The sequence below is a fragment of the Maylandia zebra genome, linkage group LG7, assembly GCF_041146795.1.
Source record: "Maylandia zebra isolate NMK-2024a linkage group LG7, Mzebra_GT3a, whole genome shotgun sequence".
NCBI classification, from domain to species: Eukaryota; Metazoa; Chordata; class Actinopteri; order Cichliformes; family Cichlidae; genus Maylandia; species Maylandia zebra.
This window is the reverse complement of record NC_135173.1, coordinates 13,869,725-13,888,346: the sequence shown is the minus strand read 5'-3', so window position 1 is coordinate 13,888,346 and position 18,622 is coordinate 13,869,725. Positions and strand designations below refer to the sequence as shown.

At 41.5% G+C, this 18,622-nt stretch overlaps 1 protein-coding gene across 2 annotated transcripts in view; it reads right to left on the bottom strand.

The window, feature by feature from the left end:
• Positions 1-1,577: 1,577 nt before the first annotated feature.
• roraa (RAR-related orphan receptor A, paralog a) overlaps positions 1,578-18,622 on the bottom strand; it is a 187,660-nt gene continuing 170,615 nt past the window's right edge. For both annotated transcript variants that reach the window (XM_004553143.5, XM_004553144.5), the window contains 9 exons: positions 16,585-16,670; positions 14,815-14,956; positions 12,469-12,864; positions 11,708-11,829; positions 11,470-11,602; positions 10,380-10,487; positions 9,282-9,392; positions 8,977-9,089; positions 1,578-8,577 (listed from right to left, as the gene is read on the bottom strand). In XM_004553143.5, coding sequence (XP_004553200.1) covers positions 8,413-8,577; positions 8,977-9,089; positions 9,282-9,392; positions 10,380-10,487; positions 11,470-11,602; positions 11,708-11,829; positions 12,469-12,864; positions 14,815-14,956; positions 16,585-16,670 — 1,376 coding nt within the window. In that variant the 3' untranslated portion in view covers positions 1,578-8,412. The remainder of the gene's footprint in view (positions 8,578-8,976; positions 9,090-9,281; positions 9,393-10,379; positions 10,488-11,469; positions 11,603-11,707; positions 11,830-12,468; positions 12,865-14,814; positions 14,957-16,584; positions 16,671-18,622) is intronic.

The window sequence follows — 18,622 nt, the reverse complement described above, 5'->3', positions numbered from 1 at the left end:
GTTGCTATCTTGGGGTCTGTAAAATCTTATTATATCTGGAGATACGAGTCCCAGCTCTAGTACAGATAATTATAGGGAGACCTATCTGGATCTCTTGCTCATATCCACAGCGGTCTCAGGCATTAACCTGAATGCAGCTTACATGCTCCACTACTCTGCTGAGGTGTATGAAAACTAAGATCAAAAACACCAAAAGTAATAGCACTATTTAACATTTGACAAACTTAAACCCTTCTATTGGTCTTTTCTAAAATCAAGAGACTTGCTTTTTCCATTGAACTCTGGCGTCCATATAGATATTTTGTTGCCCGAGGAACCACCTTTAGCAGCAATAACTTGAAGAAATCATTGTTGAAGGATTTCTGCTCACTCTTCTTTACAAAATTGCTTCAGTTCATTGATTTGCAGGCAAAGCTCTGTTAAAGTCCCATTTGCAATGCCTTGATTAATTTATTTTTACAGCCTTTCTGGTGTAGACCTGCTGCTGTTCTTGGGGTCATTGTCTTCTTGCCATCCCCAACTTCAGCAATCAGACAGATTACCTCATATTTTAGAATACCACTCAGTACACTGTACAGAGGAGTTCGTGGTTCCCAGGTCCTGTGGCTGCACAACAAGCCCTAATTATCAGGACTCCACCACCGTGCATGACTGCTAGTATGAGGTGTTGGTGCTGATATGCTGTGTTTCACCAAAAGTGATGCTGTGCATGGCCAAACATCTCCGCTTTGATCTTGTCTATCCAGAAGACTTTGTTCCAGAAGTCTTGTGGTTTGTTCAGATGCAGCTTTGCAAACTTAAGGCATTCTGTCGTGTTGTTTTTAGGGAGAAAAGTCTTTCTTCTGGCCACCCGTCCAAACAAGCCATAAATATTCAGCCTTTTTCTAATTGTACTGTCAAAAACTTTAATATTTAACATACTGAGTCCTGTAGAGTCTGAGTAATTCTTGTTTTCTTTTCTCTGAGGTTTGCATTTGTTAGGATGTCCACACCTGTGAAGATTATGCTGTTGTATTAACACACAACGAAATGCTGCAGGTCAGAAAACTGCCATCATTGCTTTTATAGAGGTGATCACATTTGCTGATGCTCAGTTAATTAAGTGCATTTGATGAGCCTCTAAACTCCTATGGAAGCAACAAGGGTGCATTTAACTTTGCACAGGCCTGCATAGAGTTCACATGACTGTAAGCACATATAGAAAAACAATCTGAAATGTTGGATATTATTCCACAGTTTTGCAGTTAATAATGCTTAATCAAAATCTAAAATGTATTACATGGAAAACATTTAATGAAAAATGTATAAAGAGTCATTCATTAAAATAATTAATACAAGTGAAATGATTATCCAGATTTCTGGAGAAGCTTCAGATTTTGCATTCTTTTAGTCACCACAGATTTATTTAGATCTGGGTATTGTCCACATAATTCAGTCATTAAGAAAAGTTTCTAGCGGAGTGAGGCTCGTCACTCTGATTAAGTAACGGCAGAACGTGCGGTTTAACTTTTCTAGTGTGAGCTGAATACAGAGAGCAGACAACAGGAGACAGATAAACAGCCAGGGAAAAAACAAAGCCCATTACAAGCGGTAAATTTTATTATGGGATAACAGCACATAAAGCACATCTAAAATCGATGTGTCCAATGCACTTTTAATAAAGGTAATATTAAAGGTACAGTTTCTAAGTACAATATAACAACATTCATATTAGAATGAAAAGTATTTAAAAGACAACATTAAATTTCTTATTTTTCTTTACAGCCGTATTTACAAAATGAATCAAAATACTTATTTTCATATTTAAGAATCAGACAAGAAGGAGCAAAACTACGTTTGTGAATAGACTACCTGCTAAAGAGAGTTCAAAAGAGCTGGATAAAAAGGTACATGATCATCTGTCCCCATTTTACATCAGTAGCAAACATGTGACTTAGAAATTTGTGACAACCACACACTAGTTTCGGCTTTTTCCGTAATTCGTACTGCTTTTGCATGGAAAAAAAAAGAAGCCACCCTTGCTCCACCCTCCCCCACGCACCCACCCCATTTTTTATGTTAAATTACCCCAACAGACCGAGGGCACATTGAACACAGAACATTAAAGAAATCCAGATGCATCGTATGTCTGTTTTACAAACACATACAAATACTTAATATACAATGCATTAGTAAATCTTCCATCCTCAGTGAAATAAAAAAGAAAAAGTAGATTTAACACTAACAGAAAATGAAGAAATGTGGACTTTCTGTTAGGTATTTTTTGTTTGTTTAGTTCTTTTTTTTTCTTTTTTTTTGCTCAACCAGAAAAATCAAAACAATGTGCAGGAGAACACTTCTGTAATATCGTCCGCGAGCATTTGTCGACCAACGAGAAGCGACGTTCCCAGTTATGTTTCCGAAATGACGTGAGGGGTGACGTGTACACTCTAAACAGACCATCTACACATCGGAACCCTTCAACAACAACCCACGCGAAAAAGAATGAACAACACATGAAGAGAGAGAGTTTGAGAAAAACAAACAAAAAAAACAAACATTTTAAGCATGAGCGAGCGACAATTCCCCCTCATGTACAAAATACATTGTCACTTCAGTACACATCTGGAAAAACCACAAAAACAACAACAAAAAAGGACAATCAAAACCATGTATGCATTTTGTTACACCGAGAGGCACTCAGTGTGATACGTTGTGTATTATTGCAAGCATATTCTTACTGATATTTGCTACAGAGTCGAGAGAAAAGAAAAAGGTCAACTTTGTCTTCAAATGGCAATCCTCTCGTGTACATTTTAACACTTCAGTGTGGTGCAAAAGGCTTGTGCCACTGGTTCTGGAGAAACCGCTGCTTCAGGATCAGGATAGTCTTAAAATGGGGAATAACAAAAGCATACACCGAGGCTCTGTAAAATGAAATCCAAGCACCACTTCCCTGCATCAGGTGAAGAACAATGCAGACACGGGGAGGTAAATAGTATCTTAAAACCTGACAAACTAACTAGCCTCAGTGAGTGTTTTTTTCTTTACAATCACACAAAGGAAAAAGGACAAAAAAAATCCAATACTGCTGTTTCAGTTTGAATATTATAATTCTTCCACAAACCAGAAAAGCGACCTTAATAAGCTTGTTAATTCGCAGATACTAGCTTTGATATAAGTCAGAAGGAAATAAGTGCCTTATCCCAAGTCTAGCACACTGATACAGGTACTGGCTGGGTAATTTTACCACTATCATTTTCATTTTCATTATTATCATTATCATTATTATCATTATTCGTTGAGTCCTAATATCAATAATACATTAATATGCGATGAAATCAATGAACTAATAGGGCGGCCTGGCTTAGGAATCAATACTTGGTTCACAAAATTAACTTACCTAGCACCACACATCAGGGCAACACAAAATAAATGTCAGCACGCCCTATCGCTATCAAACTAATCCTAAAGGAGGGAAGCAAAGTAGAAACAGAGTTATCGTACAATATGATGTCATTGATAAACAGATAAATTTTTTTTTTTCACTGGGTAGGCCTTAGTAGCAGTATTTTCCTCTTACCCTATACAGACAGAAGTTACAAAGCTACCTTTATACATGTGATCAATAATAATATTAAATATGGTGAATAAACAGCAGAGAATGAGGGAGAGAGAGTGAGAAAATAAGATATACAGCACACAGGCCGTGTCAAGTTCTTAGTTCTCCACCTGGGAACAGAACTGGTCAAATGTACAGATGAAACATAAAAAAAAAGAGAAAACATCCACAAAATCAACACAAAAATAAAACCAAACCCAATGGCGATAAATAAGAGGTGTATTTACATGCAGATGTTCAAAGACTTATTATGCACAAAAGAATGAAAAATAATACACAGACATATATTATTGCTTGACATTCGATTATGGCTAAAAGTTGCTTTTCATTGTTTTGTCTCGTTATTTTTAAACTATATTCTTAAACGTAACTTTAATCATAAAGTCTTATCACCTGTGCTTTGGAAAATGGGTTTTGTTAAAATGCGACGACTGACTCACAATTCTGGGCGACACACCGGCAACCTCAAGCGTGACATAACGCCGGTCTTCACAATTTACGGTCGAAGACGCAATCTACAGTGCACATTTTGGCTCGGTTCATTTCAATTTAGGCTTGGACCAACAAACTGATAGCGAAGAATTTTTTCTTTTGAGACCCGTGAATTGTCGAAGGCGTTATGTCATGCTTTTTAAAATCTACAACTATTATGGATGGATCGAGCTCAGCATTCCTCAAAACCTTTGCTTCTTTTTTGTTAGAAAATGTAAAAAAAAGAAAGATCAAAACCTCTTCATCCACATGACCCTGTTCCTCTGTAATTATTAAAGCCTTGTCTGGGTTTTTTTTTTAAATATTCACATACTGTGAGAACAGACAGACACACACACACGCACACACTATTGCTTTTTACAGACAACAGAGCAGAGACAAAAGGACCAGCACATTTTACTGTATACTATACACTGATTGAATAGCACAAGTAGCATCGATCCCTCGCTTAAAGTGGGATATCTCGAATGAGAATATACAGAAAGACATCACTTTTCAGGCCCGTGTAAAGGCGTAGTTTATAGTTATACACAAGCATCTGTGTGTTTGGTGACCGTTTCCTGCAATCTTCCCTCTATCGGAACCTTAAGAAGATTAAAAAATAGAGTGATGGGGCTTTATTACTTCTTTTTGTTCAGAAAAAGAGTAAACAAAAATCAACTGTATGAATAAAGTCAATTGAAAAAAGATGATGGCTGCACTGTAGAGACCCGTAATTATAACACAAGGCATATTGCTTGTTATACATTGTAGAGCACATTACCAGCTACTCGACTAAAATGAAAAACAAAACACATTTTATGAGATAAGAACCCCTTTTTAGTGGTAGACCTTAGGCTGACCATGTTTGACAGAATATTGTTTACGTGATCACATAACGTTTGAAGAAGAAATAATAATCTTCAAGAAACAAACAAACAAAATGAAAAGAATTGACAAAGAATCAGCCAAATCTCAATTTTCTCATTATTTTCTAACAAAATGTTCAGTGTGCTACGCCAAAAAAAACCAAACAATAATTAAAAATAAAATAGAAAAAGTTCAGCCAAGCTCCTCTCATCATTTGAGTGCTTTTTAAAGATTTTCAAAAAAATCTCATAAATTCACCAAAAAAACCCAAAAAAAAGTTAATGAAATGCTCCGCGACTCCAGAGGAAAGCGAGCCGTTTCTTCGGTCTACCTGTTACCTCCCTGAGCGTTCGCACCTAATCCTTTTTTCTGCTCTTGGCGGGCCGCCGGGCCTCTCAACACCGGATTGTCTAGCAGTGTTCCAGACTGGGTTTCTTTTGCTTTGAGACTGAGGTTTTCTAGTCGTACAGGGCTTGTGCATATCCAAAATAGCATTGGATCGTTAACAGATATTATTACTTAGGTACAGCATATTTACTAACAACCCAAAACACAACAGATTTAGTATTGCATAAGAATATTTGGTTTCCTAACAAAGAGGGTTATTATTCATAAAGACCCTGATGACACCGTTTTAAACCAAAACAGATTTTTTTTAAAAATTATTTTGTGTGCGTGAAAGAAATATGCCGTGTACTGAAAAACTACACTTTGTAAATGCGATGGGGTTTGATGGGTTTTTCTTTTACAAAGAAGATTTGCTTTCATTAATCGACTTGGCTGGAGGCCCTTTAAGGACACCAATAATGTGAAATTCTGAACAACTCTGTGATGAATTTTCAAATCGGAATTTTCAACCACTTCTCATGGAACGTCCCTGAAAAAAAAAAAGAGAGAACGATAGAAAGAAAAAATATCTACTAAACTATAAATCTAATGAATTCAAACAGAAAAGCACAGAAGAAACTCTTCCCTGAGGGGTGACAGCGCAAGGCATTAACGCCTCGCGCAAATTGCACGGTAGAGGAATGATAGTGTGCAAACAAAAGGAAAACAACAACAAACAAACAAAAAGACAAAACAACTGGATTCAATGTTACAGACAGACTGGTGACAGATGTGTTAACATGCTTTGTCGGGTTTCTAAAGGGATATCATTTTTTTCTAGTCTTTTCTTTTTTTGTTCTTTTTTTTTTTTTTTGTTCTTAACGATTTTTCTAAAAGCCGCTACTGAGATTGCTGGAATGTCTTAGGAATCCATTCTACATTACAGACGAGTAGACTGGAAAAGCGGAAGCAACGACTATTGTTTGGCACATCCAGGGTTGTTTCTTTTTTTTCTTTTTTCTACCACTTTACTACCACACTGACAAAAAAGACGCACTCAACAAAAACAGAAGCACAACAACAAAGCATTCTGAAAATAGCACTTGTCCTACCATTTTTATGCTTCTCCCCTAATCATACGAACAACGGCTAGTCTAATTATTGCAGGGATATAGTTAAGTGCTACCTGACATCTTTTTCTCTCCCTCGTTCTCTTTCGTGAGTTTATTAACCAAAACAAGTTACAAAAATAGAAGCTTTACAACCAGACAAGGCTTTGAATATTCACTTTCCCTTCACTGTTTCTTCTGTGTCCTGTCGTGGCGTTGCCAGGCTGAGACTGCGGTGAGAAGGCAGATAAAGACGCTGAAAATGTTCTTACAGAGGCTCGTAAATGTGCTTTTTAGGTTAGACCCCGGGGTCTCTTGCCATTAGGCTGTTAACTCGCTTGCTGTATCTTTATCTTCCACTAGATGGAACAATTGGATTAGAGACTGCATGTGAGTTTCCCAGTCCAACCACATGGCTATTTGGGTTGATTTATAGCCTTAAAGAAAAATGTACAGATTTTCACAGTACAATGAGAAGCAAATGTTTAGTAAAAAAAAAAAAAAATCCCCAAAATCTGTCACCCGAGCACACCTAAGTTTTCTTGTATTTTCAAAAACTTGAAACAGATGCCATGAAATCCAGATCTGTTCACAACAAAAACAAAACATCACCGCAAGGTTGTTTTGTTTTGTTTTTTTGTATTATTTTTTATGTTTGTGCATGCTCCCCTCAGAGGAGTATCACAGCTACATTTTGACAGGCGTCGCACTGGCAGTTGTTGCGAAAACAAGCGACGGAGTGTCTTTAACCTGCCTTCTCATCCACGCCTCTTTTGTTCGCCAACCGGCAGCCACGCCAGCCACCCTAACAGACATCCCGTACGCTTCCAGTAGACCAGTAACATCTGCAGCTCCCGGGACTAACCTCTGCATCCATGATTCAACTTGTATTTCTTGTGCACATGCAACACATCACTAGGTAAATATACAAGTCTTAAATTAAAGAACGGTGTAAATAAAAGTGCCTTATCAATTCAACAATTAAGAATGGTCTAACTACTAATATCATACATGTTATTTAAAATAGATTCTATAAACATTACTTTTTTCTGTATAGTAAGTACTTATGACCATATACCCTGTAGTACATTATAAAACAGGTGGAATGGACCCTTTTCATTGTATTGGCGCCCTGTGCTTCTCCAGGGCACCTGTCCAGAGAAGGATTAATAGCAGATGGCCTTACATGGTTTCACTATGCAACAATGGTGGATGGAGTCTTTGACAACTTAAATCATTGCGTTTTCATTAGAATTACCAGAATTCTAGGTTTCTTTTTTTTCTCTCTCTTTTAAACGATTGTCCACAGAGAAGTGCCGATTGCAACGCCATGCCAATGGAACCTCCCTCGAAGTCGCCGTGAGTTTTCATCCCAAGCACTGCGTCATCCCAAACGACACGGCTTGAGCACAAGAGAAAAGAGGCTGAACTTGACCAAAGTGTGCGCGTTTATCTTTTTTTTGTTTGTTGTTGTTGTCACTTTTTCTGCGTAAAAAGGTGACAGCTTTGACCATGGAAAGAAAGCAGAACTGTTACGGGAGTGTAACCTGGGAAATAATACTGATGTGGTCATCCTCTAAATGAAGAGGTCTTCAGCTTTTCTTTTCTTTTTCTTCAAAGGTGTCTCATTAATTGTTCATAATGATTAGAAGCCAGGTGTGCAGATTAAAAAAAAAAAAAAAAGGGAGAATGATAGGGGGTGATGCAGTTAATCAAGTGAAAACAACGACGAATGAAGAGAATTGGGTTAGAAAAGCGCATAAGAGGGTCAAGTTCAACCAAACAGAAATGATTTGTTCCTATCTCCTCTTCATGTCCCGTGGGGTGTCGGGTCCCACAATTCTTACAAAGAGAACTAGATTCAATATGGTAAACCTTGACAATCAACTCCCCAAGCCCTACCCTCCAATGTAAAAGAAAAAGTTGAACAGCGTGCCATCTGTCCGCTCTGGTGTGTGCAGGGCACCAGTAAAGTGTCTCAGATTCCTCCTCCACATTCCCCTACGGTGGGCACACTGGCACCTGGCAGGGTTGCTACCCGTCAAGGGGAATGGACTGCTCAAAGTCTGATCCAAACAGCTCCTTGTATAACGGGGGGAAGTGGGCACGCACAATGTCTGGGTATATTGCTTTGAAAGCTGTAAGCTTCTCTGTATGCCTACTGCACAGCGCCCGCAGTGTCGACACTTTGCATATCAACTGTGGAGAGAGAGGAGACAGGCTGTTTAGATTCACAGGGAGGCAAGGACATGGAGCAATGGTAGTGAAAAACATTCCTCCCTACAGTGTATTCCGTCTCACACAGGGGCAAACAGACTTGTAAATATTGAGACAAGCGCTCAGGCACAAGGAAAACTTGACACTTTATATTAAGGAGCCGGTGTAGCTGATAACAAAGCATATACTGATAAAAGAGGTATTTCATGTCACATTATGAATGTTTCCTCCGAAATCTGGGTTCATTTAATCTACTGGGGTTAAAAATGTTTCAAGGCCAGTGGATAAAGATCCTAAGCAGTGTAAGATTAAATTGCTACAACAGCAGGGAATTCCAGCTTTCGGGGATAACGGATGAAGTGTGTTCTGTATGCACTGTACCTTTGTAAGTATACCGTCCTCTCTGTGGTTCTTCTGCAGGACGTGCTGGAGGGCCAGTTGGATCTTCTGCTGGAGTTTTTCCACCTTCACCTTCTCCTGCAGCCAGGACCGGTCTGGAAGGAAAATAGTCACATCTTTATGTGGCTGTAAAACACATGTGGGGCTCTTCAAAGCCAAACACAATTCTTGAAATGCAAGATTTTAATTATCAGAAAAAAATAGGACTGCAACAGTGTGTTCATTATTGTGGTGAATGTATGTTTGCCTTTTTTTCACCCTCTCTTTGCACCGTGAATGACACCTACCAGCAGACATCAACACAAAGGCGGAGAACAGGGCGATCTCATCCTCAGACAGGTGCATAGAACACAAGTTTTTCCCAAACTCGAAGACGGAGCTGATCAAGTCGTCACAGCCTGCCGCAGCAAAGGACAGAGAGAGGGGGCTTAGGATATGGAAGACCAAAGAACAACATTCACTCTTGATCTTTATTGGGAGAGAGGCACACGGGGAGGGGAGAGGAAAGGGGGAGAAATGAAAAAGAGCGGCGTGCTGACAGCACATGGGAGCGTCTTAAGCAGAACAGGCAATGCTTTTACTGAGTTTTGCCTCCCAGACGAGTCACTTTTGGCAGTTGGGTGGCGTTATGCAAGCCAAAATGAGGTCACTATTGAGGCTTTTAGTTAAATCAATTATCGGAGATAGAGAGAGACAGGCGGATGCCACGGCAGCTCGGGAAGCCCATCACTCTGCCTCCCCCACTGTGGACCTCTCGGCACAGAATTCATAGGACACTGGTATAGTACACACACATGCTCACTCGTATACAAACACAATGATAGTGAATGCAAACTCACAATGAGAAACAGAATTCTCCACTTTTTTAGCCACTATGGGATGCATTTACATTTTTTTTTTTTGTCAAAAGGTAGCTGGAAAAATCCACGGCGGGACATCTTAGCAGTAATATGGCAGTCTGACACAAATTCTATTTGCTTTCGCCTGAGATGTTTTATGTCAGGCTATCAATGATAGTTTTGATAGCACTCTCCCTAAAGACACTCCGTCTGGCTTTATTTATTCCACAGTTACAGGAGCCATATGCAGCAGAGCCTCACTAAGATCTCTGTTCTACCATAAATAACCGCTGAAAAGACAGCAATGCCAGGTGAGGAAGGGATGAGTGTTTGCTTCGAGGCGTTCAGCATTGTGCAGAACAGAACAGCAGACTCTAATTCTGGCTGTTACAACAAAGAAAGGAGTAATACACTGTAAAAAAAACAAAAAAAAACAACTAAACACACTCACACAAACACAGCAGCACAAAAATACACACATGCACAGTCATTCAAATGCATGAGTGCACACGCGCACACACACGTGCCTAAACCCACTCCACTTACCTAATGACTTGAACACATCAGGTCCAGCATATTTTCCATCAAAATACACTGTGTTGTTTTGCGTGTCAAAGGCACGGCACATTCTGACAAACACAACTTCCAGAGAGCCTGTGGAGACAGACAGGAATAAGATGCTGAATCTGAGCTTTGTTATTTCTGTTTTTTTCCTTTATCCCAACAGTTACACATCAGTCAGCCATGCAAAACACATGATTTAGCTTTGTGCTAATCTTCTACAATATGACTAACACAACCACTTTGAAATAAAGAAGCCTGCTGTCAGAGTGAAGAAAAAAAAAGCCTCTGCAGATGAAAACATCATCGACAGAAGGCTATTCTTCCATAATGACATGCCTGATAAAAAATTGTACTCCATTCATTGGTGACAGTGCTTATTCATTCAACCTTTATTTAGATAGATAGGTGTTTATTGTGTTGTATAATTTGCACCACCCTGTGGGAGTGGATAAGAGGATCAAGAAAATGTAACTGAAGCCATTATTGCCTCCAAGGGAGATGCTACTGTTTTAAAATGTCATGTCTGACAAGGGATCTCGCTCTGTATTTCGTTATTCGTATGGGCTGTGCTAATGTAAAGAAACACCCAGGGAAGGACCCAGGAGAGCTGTTTGTTTGCTGGATATGAGGTAGATGTGTGTCTGTATTTGTCTATAAATATAGGTGACTGTGTGCAAAGAGCCATAGCAGGGTTATATATACACAATTCTGTGAGTGCATCCTCTTAAGAGAAGTTTAAACAGACATCGCTGATGCTTGAGAAAAGGAGAGAGAAATGGCGGCAGGCATGATAGGTATTATCTGAGCTCGGGAACACATGACTTATCTAATGCTGTGTCTGCCTTTGTTATGTATGTAATGAACGGAGCCAAACGGGGAGAGACAGAGACGGTGAGGGAAAGCAGGCGGGGTGGGGTCTCCTCTCTGTGACACTGTCTGTGCCTGTGAAGAAGAGGGCTTTGTGCAGTCAGGTCAGCTACGCCCTTGTGACAATGCCAGAGGAGAGGGGTGGAGGGGCTGGTAGTGGTGGGTGAGTTTGACGGCAACAGGCCATGTTGACAAGCTGTCATACCTGCTTTCAGCAGCACTATCTGATCGTTCTGACACAGCTCCATGAAGCCGTCGATGCGCTTGGCAAACTCCACCACATACTGAATGGCCTCTGTTATTTTGATAGCGCACAGCTGCCACATGACTTCCCGGGGCTAAGAACAGATAGGACAGTGAATGGGTTATCTACTTTAAAACAATGATTCTGATTACTGTAACTGCTGTGGAGACCCAGAAAGGCACAGCGGTGGTAAAGATACCTTGTTCTGGTAGCTCTCCACCTCCTCTTGCAGGAAAGCCTGCCAGGTCATCTGCTGCAGCTCCTCTCTCAGATACTGACATGTCTCCATGTGTGACTTAGAAATGTTCTGGGCCAGGTGTTCTGAAACACAAGCAGTCACAAAGACGGAAGATCACAGTTGAGATTCGAATGTTTCTCACAAGGCTATGTGAAAGTGAAGACCTCACTGATGAAATATGCCACAGGAAAAGAAGATTTATTTACTGAGCCTTCGTGAAGGAGGAGAGGCGGATACGCGTGGGCTTTTTTTGACTGGGAAAAGGCTTGTTGACATTTCCTTTTACTGCCTGCAGGAAGCTCATAGCTTAAGGTTGAGGGAAAGCCAATCTAGTTATGACACAAATGCATGGAAAGGAGGAGGGGTGCCACGTTACTCACTGAAACAAAGGTCACATTTTCTCTGAGAGAAATATTGAGTATAAGAATTTAAATGGTTTTGAAAACACATCTGTTAAAAGGAGTTCCTAGGCACAGGGGAGCCTAAAAAAATGATTTCCCCAGACGCCTGCCCTGCTGGATCCTGATTGGCCCTAATTAATGGAAACTAATTACAAAAAAGAGGCTCTTTTAATGAGTGTTGGAGATGAGTCTCCAACCTCCTGCTATTTTAAGCAACCTTTGTGTCGTTTGCCCCACGGTTGAGTTGTTCCCCCCCTCTCCTTCATTTTGCTGTCTCCTTTTGCCTTTTGCCTCTCCCTCTCTCTCGCTGCTGCTCCTTACCTAGTTCAGCCATGGACACGGTGGGGGAGGTTTCTCCATTGGTGAAGGAGCAGTAGGGGAAGAAGCCAGAGCCTGGGGCAAAGTCGCAGATGGGCTCCGGCTTGATGCCGTTGATGTCCAGGCCTGACTGGTCAGGAGATGGCTGAATGTCCAGGTAGAAGCTGCTGACAGCCGAGTCTGGTTTGCTGCCATCAGGAGTATGACCATCCATGTAGCCGCTGAGGTCATCGTGAAGCTCCGTGAGGCCACTGGCAGAGAGGCCGTAGCTAGGTGTGAGTGGCTCCGCCTCCCCAGGCTGTTGTTGGTGGTCACGTTGCTGCTGCTGCAGCCGGTGCTTCTGGACCTCAGCGTATAGGCTGTCTCGCTGCTTCTTTGACATCCGACCAAACTTCACTGCTGTAATTAGCAGGACAAGACAAGTGTGAGACTAACAAAACACTCAGAATTGGTGGCACTTTCTATGAAGGATCTTTGCATCAAGTAAAATAAATGTACTAAGTTTAATTTACTTATTGTATTCACAGTCAAGTGATTGTGAACCACTACTAGTTTTACTAGCGGGTTGGGCGTACATAGAATATCACTGTTTTTTGAGAATCAGTGTTTTATCAAAGCACTCTCCCCCAAATGCCTTACATTAAAGTAACCAATTAAATAATGAAATAAATAAATATATTGTTAGTTATTTACCAGTTTTGATCTGATTTGTACTGTTTTGATTTGCTGTAATTTACAGTCGAGCCACTTTCTCCCCTCTCCTGTGCTCTCGATTTCACCATATGCATGCTGTGTCAGGCAAAAGCTTGCCTACACTCAAGCTGAAGAAAACTTGCATTCATTTCAACACTTCCCCAAAGCAGTCCATCTAGGAGAAAACACTCAATACGATTATTTTTTCAAACCTAGTAAAAGATTTTAAATTATATGGCATTCTCTTTTGCCTCATCTTTAAGTATACTGACACTTGTCTCTAGGAAATACAATGGAATTGCACAGACTGAGTTTTCTCACACGTTTGGGAATTTTTTGGGAAGAAATTAAAGTCTTAGGCAATTTAATTACCCTTCATCTATAAACTGTGCTTTACTATCAGAAAGCAGCACACCATATATTTTAGCCACGGGTTATTCCCATTAATTTACAACATATTTTTATCTAGGGGGGGATCAGCATTAATTATATTGATTTAGAGATTATTATGAGCAGCTTCACAAATGCAGAGGTAAAGGTGGAAAGGAACCAGAAAAGCTTATCAGACAATCAAACAGCCCAAGTGTCTGCCTCCCACCTTAAGGTTTCCAGACTAAACATTGGTTCTGTGAATGAGACTTCTTGGCCGGTGTTCTGGGGACCTGGCAATAAGTCAGCCGGTCACAGTGTGTGTATGTGTGTGTGTATGCACAGTGGAAAGTGAGTGGAACAGCAGAGAAGAGTTCGGGCAGATGGGCTCTGGTGTGTTCAGTGAAGGTAAGAGTCACCTTCTACTGTCCAGAGTGTGTGTTTATACATGAGTGTGTCTTCATACGTGCATGTAATAATGTATACTGGATAGCTGCGCACACGGTGCTAATGCACTTCTGTGTTAATTTAATAAGTGTGCATGTGTGTCTATGAAGTTGTACCAGTCTCTTCGCTTGTACTCCGTTCAAGTTTTCACTTGTCTGTGCACATCCCTCTGTGCCATTTACAGAAAAATGGCATGGCTCTGCTCTGTTCTGATAGAATCTCTTAAGCCCAGTCTAGTTTGGACCAGCCTGGCACAGCAGGAGCCCCTCTGCACACACCCCCACCTGTGTGATCCCATTACTGCATCTCAGCTGCAGCAGGACTAATGACAACCTCTAACAACCTTGTATTTCATCAAACCTAGTTTCTATCACAGCAACAAATTAGGCCCACAGACATAGTGCTCACCTACTACTGGCAGAGAATGAACACAGACTGACAGCTTAACATGTTCTCGTGCCAAGAATTCCTTTGGAAATGTCTGTTGTACCCCTTTGAGAATAACGACATTATCTCATCTCATTCCTACAGATTTTCTTTGTCTCTCCAGCGAGATTCAAATACACAGCTGCTAAAAGATATAGACTGACTTGATAATGTAAATTAGAGCTGCTTCTCAGTAAGTTTGATATTTTCACTGCCACAAGGAAGCTCTTTTTGCTCCCTTTACGGGGAGGTCAGTGTCCAACAGTTTCCCTGAAGCATCGATCCAAAGGCGGTTTAGCGGAGCACACGTTTGCCCACACAGGAGCCTGAACCGGGGCTCTTCACATCTCACCACTCACCATGCCACCCTGCTAAATCCACCCACTTGCTTCTCCTCTTCCATAGAGGACTTACCATCTCGTGACATGCCCACTGCCAGGCACTTCTGCAGCCGGCAGTGCTGGCAGCGGTTGCGGCTTGTGCGGTCGATCAAGCAGTTCTTCTGACGGGGACAGGAGTAAGCTGCATTGCTCTGCTGACTCCTCCTGAAAAAGCCCTGCATTAAACAGAGGACAGACAAGGAAACAGCTCGGGTTACTAGAAAAACTTGTGTGAGTGAAGTCGTGTTTTCATCTCGAAGGATCAATTCATGCCCCATGTCAATAGCATAGCCGTAGCTCAGGTTGTAGAGAGGTTTGTCTGCTAATCATATGGGTTCAATCGCTAACGTCCTCGACATGCTGAAGCTTCCTCGCGAAAGTCACTGAACTCCAAGTTGCTTCAGATGTGTGTGCGTGAATAACAAACATGTAAAATGCTTTATAGAACCAGTAAGGTTAAAAGGTGCTCTGTAAAAAGTGATCTGTTTACCACTGTGCTTAACATATTACTCATTGACCGTGACTGTTTCCAAGTGGTGTTTTTTTTAAATTATTAATATGAAATTGATACATAACAATACTACCGTGACTATATTTTCTACTGTAGTATCTTAGGAGTGCTGCATTTCAACCGTGAGTACAGCATGAGGGTGTTGTGTTTGGGTAGGAATGATAACAGTGGATGGTTATTAGTGTTGATTAACGCAGCACTGGCATGCACGGTGTTAAAGGATTGTGAATGCACACCGACCGGATTCCTCATCCTTTGACTTAATGAATTGATTCCAGCACATCATTAACATGCCCCACTCTACTGCTCCATACACATATGTCTTAATTAGCTGCTCATTGGCTGTTTAATTACAAGAAAACAGCTGACAGCTGCCAAGTTGCTTTATAATAGAAGCCATTATGGAAACCGACTAAAACTGCCAGTGACAAGCAGCACTCTTTAATAATGCTATGATTTATGGTCCAAACTTTTGTACTCGCACATATCATTAAAGGCCTCTCTGCCTGGACTAATTAGCAGTCATTAAAGATAGATTTCAGCAGTTTATTCTTTAGTGTTTTGTCCCTGCAAGCTCCTATGTGAGGGAGAAGAGTGCAGGAAAGGAAACTCTCTCTGTCCCTCTCTTGTCTGCCTCTCTCTCCTTCACACACACACACACACACGCGCGCACACACACACGCGCGCACACACACACACACGTGCACATATATAACCAGGAGCAAACAGCAAAGGTGCAGGCTGGCTGAGGAATGCTAATGATGTGCCTGGTGACAAGCATGGGGACAAGAATACACTCTAAGCACAAAATTCCTCTCACTGTGAATGGTTGGTGCATTTGAAACAGTACAAAAGGTGGCTTCAATAGAAGCAACACACTGTAGCAAACAGCCAACAATCTGCTATAATTCAAAGCACTGTGCTTTTGATCATTTTATTTCAAGAAGAGCAGGCTGCAGCAAAAGCAAAAACAGCAAAAGACACGTCCCTGGGAGGGAAAGGCAAAGCAAGGCAGAGGAATGACTTTGTCCTATTAATTGTGGTTTTCTGTGATGTCCTCTGCGGTGCTTGACCACTTTAATGATCACACTCCGCGTGTCTTTGCTTTGCAGTCCCTCTCCAAATCGTCGCAAAACTTCAGCAACATTTTCAAGTGTATTTTTTCCTCGCAAGCAACTTTCGGCACTTCCCCGGCGTTCCCAGTCTTTCCTCTTTGAGCTCTTCTGTCCCTTTGCGTGCACGCAGGCACACTACCTCCCTTGGCACAAACGGGTTCGGTCTCTTGATGCTTACCTTACAGCCTTCACATGTTATCACGCCGTAATGGATGCCTGATGATTTGTCTCCACAGATCTTGCAGGGAATTATTTCGATTTGAGCTGCGGAGAAGAAAAGGAAACGAAAGAAGAAGAAAAAAAATAAATAAAAACGTTGCTGTCACAAGTCACCGTACAACACCCTCACCATGGATCCATGTCGGTACATGAAAGAGCACCGTGCTTCTAAAAACATCTCATCCGATGGCTTTTGAATCTTCACTTCCACACAGCATTAGCTGAATATTTACCGATTTGTAATGTGTGTCTGTGTGTGTGTCTGTGTGTAAGCAAGGAGGCCATTTTAACTCCTTACAAGCAGCAATGTAAACAGAGTGTCATTTTGGATCCTAAACACAACCTCTAGAAGAAAAGTTACCCATAATCCTTAATGTACAACAGGAGCACTAATATTGGCCTTGTATTACGGCAATGACTCATTTAGCCACACGAGGAGATGTTTTCCTCGCTGGAAAACTTGACTTCATGAAGCCTCGTATATATTTCAGAACCATAAAAAACCCAGGAGTAAATCCACCGTGGCCACAAAGAATCATAACATGCCCGCTGTGCTGCAGGGAGCTGTGGCAGCGACTGCATGTGCACCTCTGTATACGCTACAGGGTTCAGTTGCGGTTTGGCTGTGGTGTTGTGCTGTTGACAGGCCTGTGATTCACCCGCCTTAAGAGGACAAAAGCAACGAGGGGACAGGCCTCATCCATCGTTGGCCTTCTCCTCAGGAGCCGACCACAGGGCAACACAGCAGAACAGACAGAACACACAGACATCAGAGACACAGAACTCCCAGCTCGTCCCACTGCTTTCAGCTTTATCACTGCAGCCACTGATGCTACCATCCCTCTCCACCTCCACCCCCACCCCACTCCAGAGATCTCTATCTCAAAGCCCTCCTCCACATCTCTAGCATCTCAGTCCCGCCATCCCAACAGTGCACTACAGCGCCAGACAAACGCCACTATCTGATCTAAATCGAGGAAAGATCACCGCAGGATATTTTCTCACAATCTAATGGTTTTTGGGATTTTTTTTTTTAAACTAACCAACCTGGAGCCAGCCAATCACGGTGCAATGAGTTGTTGCAGCACAAGTCTATACCAATTAGTGGAGGAATATTATGATTTGTCTTGCAGGGATGAAATAGAAATTATAATATTTTAAAATATAGTGGCACGTTCACAGTGTCAAAGTATTACATCAGCCTCACCCCTCTAACAAGGCCTAACTGTCTACTACAATGCCTCAGGTCTCTTCTAAAGACAAGGAGCTTTAAATATCCCCTTCAACACCTTAACAACCAGCCTCTTTAAACTAGTTTGATCACATCAAAAGTACTTTTGTGGGGTTCAATCCAGAGATCCCTGCCCATTTTAATCAGCTGCCTACGAGCCTATAATGTGTCATGTGGATAATGTCCTTGTCCCGGAGGCATGCCCGGGAGAGGCCCTTAACACACAGACTCTAATCCACTAACCCGGGAGCCACACTCTATTCATTCAGGAATCTGTCTGTTCTCCTCGCACTGCTGGAGTCAACAAGACCAGCCATGTTTACTTGGAATTAGCCTACATTTTAGCAAAACGAACAAAAGGGAGTGGTGGAACATGCACAATTAATTCTCCTCCAGACAACACCTCCTGTGATTTGCGATTCTCACATACAATAGAGGGCACTGCACCTCATCGGCCCGGATTAGAGTGAAATCCAGGCAGGAGGCGGGCTTTGACAACCTAACTGAGAGGGTTAATTCATAATTAATCTTCTCCTTACTGTGCACAGTTACTTGTTATTTCATTTAGGTCTATCTCTGTATGAGTGCACTCTATTGTTTGTTTTTGTGTTCTCCCCGCATGAGCATTAGCAGTGCAGTGTGTTTCGACTCCTTTAGCATTTTCAGCCTCATTACTTACATAATTTGTTCTGACATGCACTCACAACAACTGAAGCGTGCTGTAATTATGACTAGCTGCGGTTATGATGAACTAAAGGTTGTAGGG